The sequence below is a fragment of the Poeciliopsis prolifica genome, unplaced genomic scaffold, assembly GCF_027474105.1.
Source record: "Poeciliopsis prolifica strain line A6 unplaced genomic scaffold, Auburn_PproV2 SCAFFOLD046, whole genome shotgun sequence".
Taxonomy (NCBI): Eukaryota; Metazoa; Chordata; class Actinopteri; order Cyprinodontiformes; family Poeciliidae; genus Poeciliopsis; species Poeciliopsis prolifica.
This window is the reverse complement of record NW_026562421.1, coordinates 3,928,033-3,942,465: the sequence shown is the minus strand read 5'-3', so window position 1 is coordinate 3,942,465 and position 14,433 is coordinate 3,928,033. Positions and strand designations below refer to the sequence as shown.

The 14,433-nt window shown below is 41.0% G+C and overlaps 1 protein-coding gene across 1 annotated transcript; it reads left to right on the top strand.

Annotated features, from left to right (window-relative positions):
- Positions 1-2,932: 2,932 nt before the first annotated feature.
- On the top strand, positions 2,933-14,315 carry LOC129377017 (6-phosphofructo-2-kinase/fructose-2,6-bisphosphatase-like). The gene is given in 16 exon segments (XM_055056743.1): positions 2,933-3,042; positions 3,045-3,095; positions 4,225-4,350; positions 4,924-5,020; positions 5,273-5,339; positions 5,543-5,617; positions 5,700-5,756; positions 6,241-6,362; positions 7,364-7,533; positions 7,536-7,579; positions 8,305-8,451; positions 8,528-8,632; positions 9,259-9,388; positions 10,449-10,511; positions 10,631-10,695; positions 11,117-14,315. Coding segments are annotated over 16 exon segments (1,416 nt in total). The 5' UTR covers positions 2,933-3,005; the 3' UTR covers positions 11,177-14,315.
- The last annotated feature ends 118 nt before the right edge of the window (positions 14,316-14,433 follow it).

Here is a 14,433-nt window from a genome sequence, read left to right as displayed (position 1 = left end):
ACTTCCCTGAGGTTTGCAGATGTTCTGTGATGAAGCTGCTCAGATGTTCCGGTTCTCCTGGTTCCATCCAGAACCAGCCGGAACAGGGAGCCCTCAGCGGGGCTCGGACCAGACCGGACCGGACCGGACCGGACCGGACCGGACCGGACTGGACGGAGAGGAGAACTGGCTGCAATACTGAGATGTGCTACTAACTCGCTTGTTGCATTGTGCTGTATGTAAGCTGGCGAACTAACCTCAGACTGTCAACGAATAATAAACATGGCAACGCATTTACTGAACATCGGCTCTGGGTTCTGTTTGACAGGCTGCAGCGAACCACAGCGCCGCCCTACAGACGGAAAACAGGACGACATTTATGGCAAAACGCTCTAGAAAAAATTATTGAAGATTTTCAACTTTAGAGCTCAGAAATTTCCTTTCTGTTTGTTTCTGAGACTGATCTAAAAGTTTTTGATTATTTTACTGTAAATTTATGACTTTTCACATTCAGAAACTTTCACGTTTTTGCAGAACTTTTCTTTTTTTTTTTTTGCAAATTTTTGATTAGAAGAACTGAGACATTTCTGAGATTTTCCTAGAATATTTCTGCAGTTAATCCAAAAATTTCTGGGTTATTTCTCCTGCACATTTATTTATGCTTTATATTAAGAAAACAGAAAATTTCTGAGATAAATCTAAAAAAAATGTATTTTTTCCCCACAATTGTTTGTATATGAAGAAATCTTTCCGGGATTTTAGAGCTTTCAGGACTAATCTTGAAAAGTTCAGTTTAAAAAAAAAAGTATGTTTTTGTTTTTTGAGCTTAGAAGTTTTTCAATATTTTCTGAGATCAATCTCAAAATGTGTAATTTAAAAAAAAAATCTTAATATTTTGGATTTTTGGAAATGGAATTTCCAAGCTCTTTCTTACTAATTTTCTTACCTTTCAAATTCAGAAATCTTTGATTTTTCTAGAAATTTCTAATATTAATCTCAAAATTTCAGATTTGTTTCTCAAAATTTTTAATAAAAAAGTCAATGTTTTTTTTCTAGAAAATTTCTGACATTTATCACTTTCTTCTTTATTTTTTTGCTAAATTTTGACTTGAAGCTCAGACATTTCCCGGTTTCTAGAAAATATCTGATTGATCTAAAATATCAGATTATTTCCCTTTCATATTCGGAAATCTGATTTTGATAGAAATTTAAGATTTTTCACCGCAAATTTGGACTTTTCTTGTCTTTTCTTTTCTTCTCTTGTTTTGCTGAAGTTCAGACGTTTCTAAGTGTTTTCCAGAAACTGCAGGCAGGAAGTTGTTATTTCTTGCAGCGGGTCGTGACGTAACCATGACGCGGTTCCTGTGGAGGAGGAGAACCTGGAGGCTTCAGACCTGCAGCAGCAGGATGAGGACGCGCCGTGGAGGCTCCGTGGAGTGGGCGGGCCCACGGCCAGCTTTCACGCTCGGTGCTCACATGGTGTCAGAACTGACGGCGCAGGACGGAACCGAGACCCGGGAAGATGCTCCGCTTCCAGCGTCCGCACGGTAAACCGCACCGACCCGCTGCATCATGCATGCATGCATGCATTCATTCATTCATTCATTCATTCATTCATTCATTCATTCTTTCTTTCATTCATTCATTCATTCTTTCTTTCTTTCTTTCTTCATTGAGAGGTGAAATCCTCCGCGCGCGACCTTGTGTCTGATCAAAGATCCTCTATTGAGCTGAAGATGCTCGGCTCTTTGTTTGTTATTTTGGAGTCTCGAGCTCGTGCGTGGCAGGCAGGCGCGTGCGCGTGGAGAAGGAAGAGTCATTGTATAAACCAGGCGCCCCGCTGTGCCTCCACCTCCCCCCCCCCCCCCCCCACACACACACACACATGGAGGAACAACAAGCTGCTTTGTTAAATCTTCATCATGTCCAGTTAAAATATTTAGTTCCAAACTAAATATTTAGTTAAGCAGCTAATCATTTAGTTTACAACCAAAATATTTAGAGCACAAACTGAATATTTAGCTAATATGCAAATTCACTTTGAATAATATTTAAGCTTCGGAAAATATTAGCAAACTAAATACTTAGCTCCAAACTAAATAGCTCTGAACTCTATATTTAGTTAACTATTAACTAATCAAAGTACATTTTTATTTTGAAGCAAATAATTACTTTGAAGCTGTATGTAGCTCAGAGCTATTTAACTTGAACATAAACTAAATGTTTACCTGGATGACCAACATTGTGAAAAATTAATTCCCTTTTTTTTCTTTTATTAAATAACCCAAATTATTGCTGGTCATTTTTAACTTCATGTCACCTCATAGTTTTCTTGGTTCCTTTTCCTTTTTGGCATTTCAGGAGTTCCGTACGCAGAAGCTGGTTGGGAAGATTTTGTCTGAGCTTCATCAAAACAAGATTAGTTGTGCCTCCAAAGTGGACACATTGATTTAAAAAGTTTCTTTATCGCAGCGATCAGCCTGGTGTCTGACAGCAGCAGTTATTGAACACTTGGTTCCTCCATCCAAGCATTGATGCTTCATGTCTGAATGATTTTCTCTCTCAGAGGGTTTGAAGGATTATTATTATTATTATTCAAAAAATATTATATTTTTCGAACCGTTTTGGCTGAATTCATGCACTGAGAGTGTTATTCTTCCAGCAAATGGCCTTTTTTCTGTCAATGTTTAATCAATAACTGGATTAATTGGTGGTTATTTCAATAATCAATTAATCAGGATTGATCGATTCAGCTTCCTGCTGTCAGCCATCAGGATCCCACAGAACATCCACTTCCTGTATTCCAGGTCAAAGTGTAGCGTTGTGCTGACTGGACGTTATTCTGAGACAAACAGACGAACCGACCAATCACAGCGAAGCAAACAGGTAGCTCCGCCCACATTGTGAGAAAGTTCAAACTGCATGTTTAACTGGGAAGATCCCTGCTGTTACACACACACCGACTCTGAGACGACGTCAAGACGCACACACACACACACACACACACACACACACACAGCGGAGTCATGTCCCAGAACCAGGCGACGCTCACCAGAACCCCCCTGGAAAAACCTGGGTTCCCTGGATGGGAAGCAGACTGAGCAAACGCAGAGGCTGTGAGTAGACAGAACCACCGGTTCTGGTTCTGACCCGCTGTGGGTTTCTGTGCCTCTCTTTTGAGGAGTGTGAGACTTTAAGCCGACTGAGTTTGGATGTTTCTCATTTTGGAAACATGGAGAAGTCCTGAAGGCCATTCACCCCAGGGGTCACGGGGTCATTGTGTTCTGATCCGATTTTAAAGCTGCAGTTGGAAGTTTGTAGCAAAACAAAAAGTTTTTACACGTTTATTCAGGCGGTCGCCATGTGACAATAGTTGAACATGACAGATAATCCGTGAAAAGATAAATTTACAGCTGAAACGCTTCAGAAACAACCAATCAGAGCCGGGAGGCGGGGCTTAGCGCTGCCAGTCACCTCACATACTTGCTGCTAAATGTGCTAATGGCGGAAAACAACTCACCGTTACAAGAAAACCGATTATCCCTCATCAGAAGTGGCTATGCTAATTAGCCTTAGCATTCAGAATAGACAATGCTAGCGAGCCTAGCATTCACAGCAGGCCATGCTAGCTAGCGTAGCATTCAAAGCAGGCCATGCTAGCTAGCGAAGCATTCACAGCAGGCCATGCTAGTTAGCGTAGCATTCACAGCAGGCCATGCTAGCTAGCGAAGCATTCACAGCAGGCCATGCTAGTTAGCGTAGCATTCACAGCAGGCCATGCTAGCTAGCCTAGCAGTCACAGCAATCAATGCTAGCTAGCATAGCATTCACAGCAGGCCATGCTAGCTAGCGTAGCATTCACAGCAATCAATACTAGCTAGCCTAGCATTCACAGCAAGCAATGCTAGCTAGCCTAGCATTCACAGCAAGCAATGCTAGCTAGCCTAGCATTCACAGCAAGCAATGCTAGCTAGCCTAGCATTCACAGCAAGCAATGCTAGCTCGCCTAGCAGTCACAGCAAGCAATGCTAACTGATTTAGTTGATAAAATTAGTTGATTGTTTCAGCCATACTGTGTGATGGATTCTTGATCAAACGTTCGTCTTTTCTTATGATTAGTATCCATGGCAACAGACCATCTCTTCCATCATGTGAAATTGTTAGCAGCTGGATGACCTTCGACCCCTGAACTCTCAGTTTGATTTCCGTTTGGGATCAATAAAGTTTCTTCTTCTTGTGTTTCAGCTTCGGTTCCCCAGTTCACCAATTCTCCCACCGTGATCGTGATGGTCGGCCTGCCGGCTCGCGGCAAAACCTACATCTCCAAGAAGCTCACCAGGTACCTGAACTGGATCGGCGTGTCGACCAAAGGTATCGTCGTCCTCCTGCCGGGTCCAACTGGGTTTTACTGCCTTCAGCTGCAGCGTTTCTGACCCCTGGTGTCCGTCATCGGGTCGGACTACCGCTGCTAGAACCAGAACATTTTCAAGGTTTTGGAAATTTTCTGAATTTCAAAAGTTGAAAATGTTCAACCTTAAGGGTTTCCAAATGTTTTCAGGAAACTTTCTGAATTCATCTGCAAATGTTTGAGTCTTTTATTGTAAAGTTTTGAAACTTTAAAGTTGGAAATTTTATCCTTTGTCCTAAATTGTTGTTTTTTTCTGTTTTTAATCTGAAAATTTAAGATTTTTCTAGAAAATTTCTGAAATGAACCTTGAAAAGTTTAGAGTTTTTCATGCAAATCTTCAACTTATGAAACTTAAAAATTTTTTGATATTAGTCAAATTTTTTTACGTTTTTTTCTGGTGAATTTTTAATGTTTTTCTTTAGTGAATAATTTAGAAGCATAAATGATTTTTGAATTGCATTTCTTTGTTTTCAATTCAAGTGCAATAAAATGATTAAAGATTCTGAGATGATTTTTTATTATTTCTTGTTTTTCAGTGTTTAATGTGGGGCAGTACAGAAGAGAAGCAACCCGCTCCTACAACAGCTACGAGTTTTTTAAACCTGACAACGCAGAAGCCATGAAGATACGAAGGTAGAAACAGATTAAAGAAAATATTACGATTTCATCAAATCCTCAGATTCAGCTGGAAATCCCACATTTAAGTTTCATCTATATTTAATTTGCTTTTGTTGTTTCTTAATGTTTTTGATGTAGTTTTTAATGTTTTTATTTTGTTTTTAATGTTTTTATTTTGCCTTTTTGGTTTTTAAATATTTTTTTGATGTTTTTATTTTATTTCTGGTGTTTTTCGTGCTGTTTTTGATGTTTTGTGTTTTCTTGCAGCGCCTGTGTGAAAACGGCCCTGCAGGATGTGAGTGACTACCTGACCACTTACCAAGGTCAGGTCGCGGTGAGTTCAGGTCAAAGGTTATCCAAAGAGCGATGTTCAGAGACAGGATGCAAATCTGGAGAAGTTCACCTGAAGCTGATCCGACCGTAACAACAGAACCATCAGACGTTCTTTGGTTAATGATCAATGTTTTGTTGTGATCTTTGAAACATCTGCAGGAGTTAAAGTCGTAGTTATTCTCGGTCCTGATTTTGTCCTGCCAGGTTTTCGATGCCACCAACACGACGCCGGAGCGCAGAGAGGTCATCCTCAGCTTCGGCAAGGAGAACGGCTACAAAGTTGGTTTTTAATGTTTCCTGCTGTGAAACGTAGAAATGAGTCAAACACGGAGCTTCAGCTTCCATCTTCTCCCTGGTTCAGGTTTTCTTTGTGGAGTCGATTTGCGACGATCCTGAAATCATTGCTGAGAATATTAAAGTAAGTTACTGTGATAAACATCTGCTGGTGATGATGACTGAAAAAACAATAGAAATGTCATTCATTTCATTGAACTGCAGACAATAACTGCATTCAATCATATTTTTGAATTTGCTGATATTCATTGATGCTCTTGTTGAACAGTGAAAAATAAAAGCAGATTTGGTTTTATTTCATATTAATAATTTAATTCATCAAGGTGATAAAAGTCAGAATTATACATTTTAAAATATGCTCCCATTTATTAGTCATAATAAAGACTAATAAAGCTTCATTTTGTTTAAATATCCAAATTAAAACCAAAGCAAAAATGAAAACGAAAATAAAAACCACAGACAACCAAATAAATTAGATTATGAAGTTTGTAAGCAAGAGTATTAATCTTCAGAGGGGAACTTATCGATCGATTAATTTATCATGTGATGAACTGATTATTTACGGTTGACCTCAGACTCTGAAGGCGTTTTTTTTCTGTGGTAAACAGCAAGTGAAGCTTTCGAGTCCTGATTACATCGATTGTGACAAAGAAGAAGCTGTTGCAGATTTTCTGAAGAGGATCGAGTGTTACAAGATGACCTACGTTCCCCTGGACGACAGCAAGGACCGGTAACCGATACGATATCATCGCTAGCTTCACATATCGATACAATATCACAGCCAGCTACACATACCGATACGATACCACCGCCAGCTAAACATACCGATATGATACCACCGCTAGCTACACATACCGATACGATACCACCGCTAGCTACACATACCGATACGATACCACCGCTAGCTACACATACCGATACGATACCACCGCTAGCTACACATACCGATACGATACCACCGCCAGCTAAACATACCGATACGATACCACCGCTAGCTACACATACCGATACGATATCACCGCTAGCTACACATACCGATACGATACCACCGCTAGCTACACATACCGATACGATATCACCGCTAGCTACACATACCGATACGATACCACCGCTAGCTACACATACCGATACGATACCACCGCTAGCTACACATACCGATACGATACCACCGCTAGCTACACATACCGATACGATACCACCGCCAGCTAAACATACCGATATGATACCACCGCTAGCTACACATACCGATACGATACCACCGCTAGCTACACATACCGATACGATACCACCGCTAGCTAAACATACCGATACGATACCACCGCTAGCTACACATACCGATACGATACCACCGCTAGCTACACATACCGATACGATATCACCACTAGCTAAACATACATCATTAGGCTAAATGTTCAGCTTAAAGCTAAATATAAAGTTGTACGACTATATATTTAGTTAGTAAACTGATATTTAGATCTGTTGTTTATATTATATTTAGTTTGGAGCTAAAGATTTAGTTGTTAATTATGTAGCTTGCCAATTAAATATTTAGTTTAAACATTTAAGATTAATGAATAATGTTGTAAAATTATTAGTTTAAAAATTATCCCCCATTTTTTTTCTTCTCTGATGCTAAATAATCCAAATTCTAGACGTTAAAGTTTTACTGTATCTTTGCTCCATATTAAAGGCTAAACGACGTAACGAGCTTCATGCGGTTTCTCTCCGCAGGAGTTTATCGTACATTAAGATCTTCAACGTGGGCAGCCGGTACCTGGTGAACCGGGTCCAGGACCACATCCAGAGCCGGATCGTCTACTACCTCATGAACATCCACGTCACGCCCAGATCCATCTACCTGTCCCGGCACGGCGAGAGCGAGCTCAACCTGGTGGGGCGCATCGGGGAGACTCCGGCCTGTCCCACCGGGGGCAAAGGTCAGCCAGCGCCGCATCGGCTACTCAGCATTTCACCAAACAAAACAGAACCAGAGTCCAAGTTTAAGATGATCAGCTGAGGTCAAAGGTGAATCCTATCATGCAGAGTGCTGGATGCTGATGTTTATGTTTGCAGCCGCAGCTGCAGCACTCCCAGTTTCACTGCAGAGCAAAGTCCAGCGATAACAAAATCACTCAGATGGCAAAACAACTCAAATATCTATCAATAATCAATAAAAAACACATCCAGGCGGAGCACCGATAAAAGCTCTTTAAATTATTCTATAGATTAGAATCAGCCTTTATGCAGGATGTAAAGGCTCAAACAAATCAAAAATATTTACCTAACAAGATATTTAGTTGATAAACAACTAAATACGGCGCTTCAAACTAAATGTTTAGTTTACTAACACAGTTTTTACTTGTTAAATAGATATTTAACTAAATACTTGGCTAATTTAGCAACTAAATATTTAGTTTACCAGCTACATTTTCATTTTGTAAATAAATATTTAGTTGCTATGCTAATATTTAGTTGCTAAGCTAAGTATTAGGAACTAAATATTTAGTTTACAATGTAAATATTTAACTTACCAATTAATTATGTACCTCCATGCTAAGTACTTAGTATCCCAACTAAATTTGTAGTTGGTAAATAAAACAATAGTAACTAAATGCATATTTAGCTGGGAAGAGAAATATTTAGTTGCTGATGTTTAGTTCTGTGTTTGTCAGTTCGCCGCGGCGCTGGGCGCCTACATGCGCAGCCAGAACCTCAGCGACCTGAAGGTTTGGACCAGCCACATGAAGAGGACCATCCAGACCGCGGAGGCGCTGCGGGTCCAGTACGAGCAGTGGAAGGCCCTGAACGAGATCGACGCTGTGAGACACACCGACCCGCATTCACACGCAAGACTCCCGCCCTCACGTCACATTCATGTTTTCATCCTCCGCTCAGGGAGTCTGTGAGGAAATGACTTATGAGGAGATTCAGGAGCATTACCCAGAGGAGTTCGCTCTGAGGGATCAGGACAAATATCGGTACCGGTACCCCAAAGGAGAGGTGAGTCTGCAGGAAGCCCAGAGCGAGTCTCAGGTTGTTCCCGAACCCGGAGTGAAAACGTTTGGTTAACGGCAGCAGGAAGGAAGTAACTGGTGCTGGAAGAGCTAAAACAGATCTGCAGCATTTAGGATAATCAGGGTTAAAAAATAATTCAGACGCTTCAACAATCAGTTTGAAAAACTCTTCATTTGTAACCGAATTAGTTTCTGCAAGTACTGAAGGATCTTCTGGGTATAAAGAGAAAAAAACGGAAGAAAAAACTTTAAAACAGACAAAATGGGAGAAAAATAGAAACATTTGAAAAAGCAAAAAGGTAGAAGAATAAAAAATATTAGTTTCACATCTACTCTACAGATTTCTAGATTAGTCTCCATTCATAGACTTTAATATCGGAGGTTTGCTCCAATAAATTCTGATTTAATAAGGAAACCGATCCAGTGATGTGTCCAGTTGACTCATTGTATTCTGATCCTGTACGGAATGACAGTAATGTCAAAAATAAAGAAAAAAAAGACTAAGTATGAACTTACTTTTGCGAACTGGAGTTGCAGGTTTGAGAACGTTTATCATTGGTGTGTTTATAAATCCAACCTGGATCAGGTGACTGTTTAACCTTTGCCCTCCAGTCGTACGAGGACCTGGTCCAGCGTCTGGAGCCCGTCATCATGGAGCTGGAGAGGCAGGAGAACGTCCTGGTCATCTGTCACCAGGCAGTCATGAGATGTCTGATGGCCTACTTCCTGGACAAAAGTGCAAGTGAGAAAAAAAAACATCTTTATTTTACCCAAAATATTCCAGTAGCTGCGTTTCCATTAGCCATAGAACTGCACAAAGTAAAATTATGAAAATAAATTAGCGTAAAGTTGCAGTACGTAACTTTTATCAAGTAAATGTTCTGGACATTTGTGTTAAATCTGTCAGCATGTTGTGACAGTTTATGACACAGATAATCTGCTATTGTGTCTGAAGACACAAAAACAACCAATCAGAGCCAGAGGCGGGGCTTAGCGCTGTCAATCAAACTGATGTACACGCTGAAACATGTGCTAATGGTGAAGAAACAACTTTCCATGACAGAAAAATTTATTATTTGCCGTAATTGGTGGCTATGTTAACTAGCTTAGCGTTTACAACATGCTATGCTAAAGCTAAGACCCGCCTCCTGGCTCTGACTAGTTGCTTCTAGTTGGCAGTGGGAGATAATCTGTGAGCAGCTCACAGATTATTATACCAAACAACATGGTGATTTTCAACAAATGTATAAAAAACACATTTTAATCAGATAGAAACACTGAAACATTTTTTAATAAACAGTTTTAGGGATGGGATGAGGTGTTTTTTTTAACCGTACCAAAAACAAATTTACATCACAAAAGTTACGTGATCAACAACCAGATGTTGCTACTGATGGAAATGAAGAAGAAAAGTTGACAGGAAGTGGCGAAGGGATGACGGTTGGTCCATCAGGGCTCTCACAGCATCACAGTCCATAAAACGTTCTGTCCTTCCAACCAGTTGAATCCAAACCTCTCCTGGAAAATGGTCGACTACATTTTCCCCAAAATGCCACAAACGTAGCCACGCCCAAGTAGGCGGGGCTTGTTGCTCTATGGAAAGCCATCCAGCTCAAATTTAACATGCAAACATGAATATTTAACACAACACAGCCAACGTGTCATATATATTTGAGCAGGATGGCTTCCCATATCGCTCCAATGCCTGAATATAACTGAAGTAACTGTTTACATTTTATCACTGCCAAGATTATTGGTGCAGCTGGTGTGTTTCTGACGCAGTGACTCCTGTTCTGTGGCAGGTGAGCTGCCGTACCTGAAGTGTCCTCTGCACACCGTCCTGAAGCTCACGCCGGTCGCCTACGGTGCGTCTCTGCTGCCGCTGTTCCCCATCAGTTGGCCGTTTTATCAGCCTCAGCTGCTCTGGGTCTGGATCTGATGTTTGCTGAGATGTATTTCACCACTTCTGTTTGGTTTCCCTCAGGGTGTAAAGTTGAGTCGGTCTTTCTCAACATTGAAGCTGTGAACACACACAGAGACCGGCCCGAGGTAACTGCAGCGTGTCGGTACGGCGGCTCAGCCAGCGATAACAGAAACTGGAAGATTTTCAGACCTGCCTGTCTGATAAAAACACAAATGTTACGTTTGTCCCACATGAAACTTTTCCATTCCTGCCTCAGCTTCACTCAGAGCTTTACTTTCATTGATACAGCAAGTAGAAAATTAATTTAAATGTTTTAAAAAAGAAAATGTTTGTGTCCAGTTGTTTTTTCTAATCTCTTTTCTTATATATGCAGATTTTAGAAGAGTAAAAAATATCAAATATTTCTAAAGTAGAATGACAAAATAAGCAATTTTGGTTGTAAAGAATAAAATTGCAAAACAATCACAAAATCCTGGATTGGAAAACAGATTTTTGTATCTTTTGATGTAAATAGTTTGATAAACATCTCGAGTTTGTTTTTCTCAGAATGTGGATGTGGACAGAGACCCGGAGGAGGCGCTGGAGACGGTTCCTGAACACATCTAGAGGACGCCTCAGCGTCCGTCCGTCCAGAGATGTTTCTGTAATCCTTGTTTTAGAACTGAGAGCTCGCTGATAACGAAAGGTTTCTTCCATCTTAGTTCCACTGTCAGTGCACTTTATCTGGAAGGTCCAGGCTGAAACGACTGTTCACCAGTCACTGATCTGTTTCACGCTGCATCTCTTCATCCTGTGATTTCTTCTCTTGTAATTTCATGTGTTCAGCAATAACAGCGGCGGCCGCCATGTTTTAGGTTTGGAAAGTGACGTTCATTCCCTCATTCATTTACATCAGCTGGATGTAAATGTTAAATTCAGCTGCCATCTCATTTCCAGGAACTTTGTGACCGACAGCCATGTTGGTAGGCAGTTGCTCTGACAACTGTTCCAGCTCATACAACTATTACTTGATTACAGCTTTTGAGAACTTAGCCATCTCTGCTAACCAATCTTTACTGTAGTACTTACTGCCGAACTAGCTAAATTAGCCTAGCTAACATAGCGTATTTGCTAATATTGTTTTTACTAGGGTGTCAGCGCATCCTATGTCTTCAGTTCATAAAAGATGTGCAATAAATAATCACAGGCAGAGCTATTTAGCTAAATATGTTTGAGTCACGCACACATCATTTAGGCTAGCACTAGCTAGCTGCTAACAGACCATCACTAGCCACCTGCAAACAGACCCTTCTTAGCCACCTGCTAACAGACCCTCGTTTGCCACCTGCTAACAGACCCTTGCTAGCTACCTGCTAACAGACCCTTGCTAGCTACCTGCTAACAGACCCTCATTTGTCACCTGCTAACAGACCCTTGCTAGCTACCTGCTAACAGACCCTTGCTAGCTACCTGCAAACAGACCCTTCCTAGCCACCTGCTAACAGACCCTTGCTAGCTACCTGCTAACAGACCCTTGATAGCCACCTGCTAACAGACCCTTGCTAACCATCTGCTAACAGACCCTCGCTAGCCACCTGCTAACAGACCCTTGCTAGCTACCTGCTAACAGACCCTTGCTAGCTACCTGCTAACAGACCCTTGATAGCCACCTGCTAACAGACCCTCATTTGCCACCTGCTAACAGACCCTCGCTAGCCACCTGCTAACAGACCCTCATTTGCCACCTGCTAACAGACCCTTGCTAGCCACCTGCTAACAGACCCTCGCTAGCCACCTGCTAACAGACCCTTGCTAGCTACCGGCTAACAGACCCTCGCTAGCCACCTGCTAATAGACCCTCGCTAGCCACCTGCTAACAGACCCTTGATAGCCACCTGCTAACAGACCCTTGCTAGCTACCGGCTAACAGACCCTCGCTAGCCACCTGCTAATAGACCCTCGCTAGCCACCTGCTAACAGACCCTCGCTAGCTATCGGCTAACAGACCCTCGCTAGCCACCTGCTAACAGACCCTTGATAGCCACCTGCTAACAGACCCTTGCTAGCTACCGGCTAACAGACCCTCGCTAGCCACCTGCTAATAGACCCTCGCTAGCCACCTGCTAACAGACCCTCGCTAGCTACCGGCTAACAGACCCTCGCTAGCCACCTGCTAACAGACCCTTCCTAGCCTCATATCTTTTTGCATTTATCTTGAAGAAGCTGGAAAGTGCAGAATTTCCAGAAGGAAAAATTCCACATTCCTAAACCTTCATGTGTGCCTCTGTGTTGACATTCAGTTACACATAAAATATCCAGATGATAAACAATTTGTTACAACTTTCGCTCAGTTTTAGCTCAAAATAAGACGTTTGTTTTCAAGGATACCACGGCTCTGGAAGCCCAGAAGGGACAAATCATTCGGTTTGTTTACACTGTGCCTTTAAAAACTATTAATTTCCTGATTCATAGCATTATGAGCTGGAAGAAGGATGTTTATGAAGATGCTCAAAGGCATGAAAAATGCAAACAATGCTCGGTATTGTCATCATGTTCAGTACAGCCGTGCGCCGCTAGATGGCGCCGCAGCCTCATGTTTTCACACTGAGGGGATTTTAGCTGTTAAATGATCTAAATCCAGAGGAAATTTGAACCTCTGCCTGTTTTAACACCGTCCAACATTCCTCCTGTTTACCAAACCCCAGGCCCTTCTGCCACCACCGTGCTTCAGTGATACATGGTACCACCTTTCATTGTTTATATCCTGTGGGAATTAACTGCATCTGTAATGATTTATGATTTTACTTTTTCAAGCTCTTGCATCCTTTACTAATCTTGTAAAATGGAGGATGAGGTCGACGTTAGAAAAAAAACTATCTGCATTTTGACTCTTTATCTCATAATTGTTGCTTTGAAAGCCAGAATTATGAGAACGATGGCAGCGTTTCTCTTATGTGGCCGTTTCTAAAGTTACACTGTAAAAAAAATGAACAGCAATAATTTCTTGTTTAGCTTCTGCACGTTTTCCGTCATATTTTTCCTACAGCACTAAATGTTCCAAACTACATTTAATTCTCCAGCTCCAAATTCTATATATTTTGCTAAATATTTATTTGTGAAACTAAATTTTTAGCAAGCTACGTATTTAACTTGCTCACCAAACACTCAGTGTTTAAGTTGGTAACTAAGCATTTAAATACTTATGTGTCTGCTTTGCTTGCTAAATATTGACTCAGACTAAACAAAATGTTTAGCTTCTTAACTAAATATTTAATTTCACAGCTAAATATTTAGTTTGGCATTCTAATATTTATGCAGCAAGAAAATGAAGATATGAAAAATAAACATCCACAGGAAAGAAACTATAGCTGTAAATGTTTCACAGTAACTTTACAAACTGCATCCAATTTCCATAAACTTTTTCCTGATTAACTGGAAATCTGTTTTGTTGCACATGTGCACTTTTGAAAACTGTTTTCGACGCTTGCAAAGCTGCAGCAGCATCAACGCACACTGGGAGTAAATCTGCATGGTTTGCAGATTAACCAGACATCCTGGATTTGTGATCCAGTTCATCCAGTCGTTCCTCCTCTGCACTCGACCTCATTGTGTGAATTATTTAAGATTGCTGCTCATGATTCTGAGCTTCAGTCTCTGTAAATCTTTTTAATCCAGGTCTTTAAAGATGAAACATTGTGAACCATTGAGTGTATTTGTGGTGTAATGTGTGTGTTGTGACCATGTCTGATTAAAATCCGGTGCCTGAATAAAACATCATCGCTGAACCGTTTATTTTTCTGAACGTCGTTCCTGCAGGTTCCCTGGGCAACAGTGTTAGATTATTGTTGCTTTATTAGAATATGCTAATTTATTTAAAGCGCTAC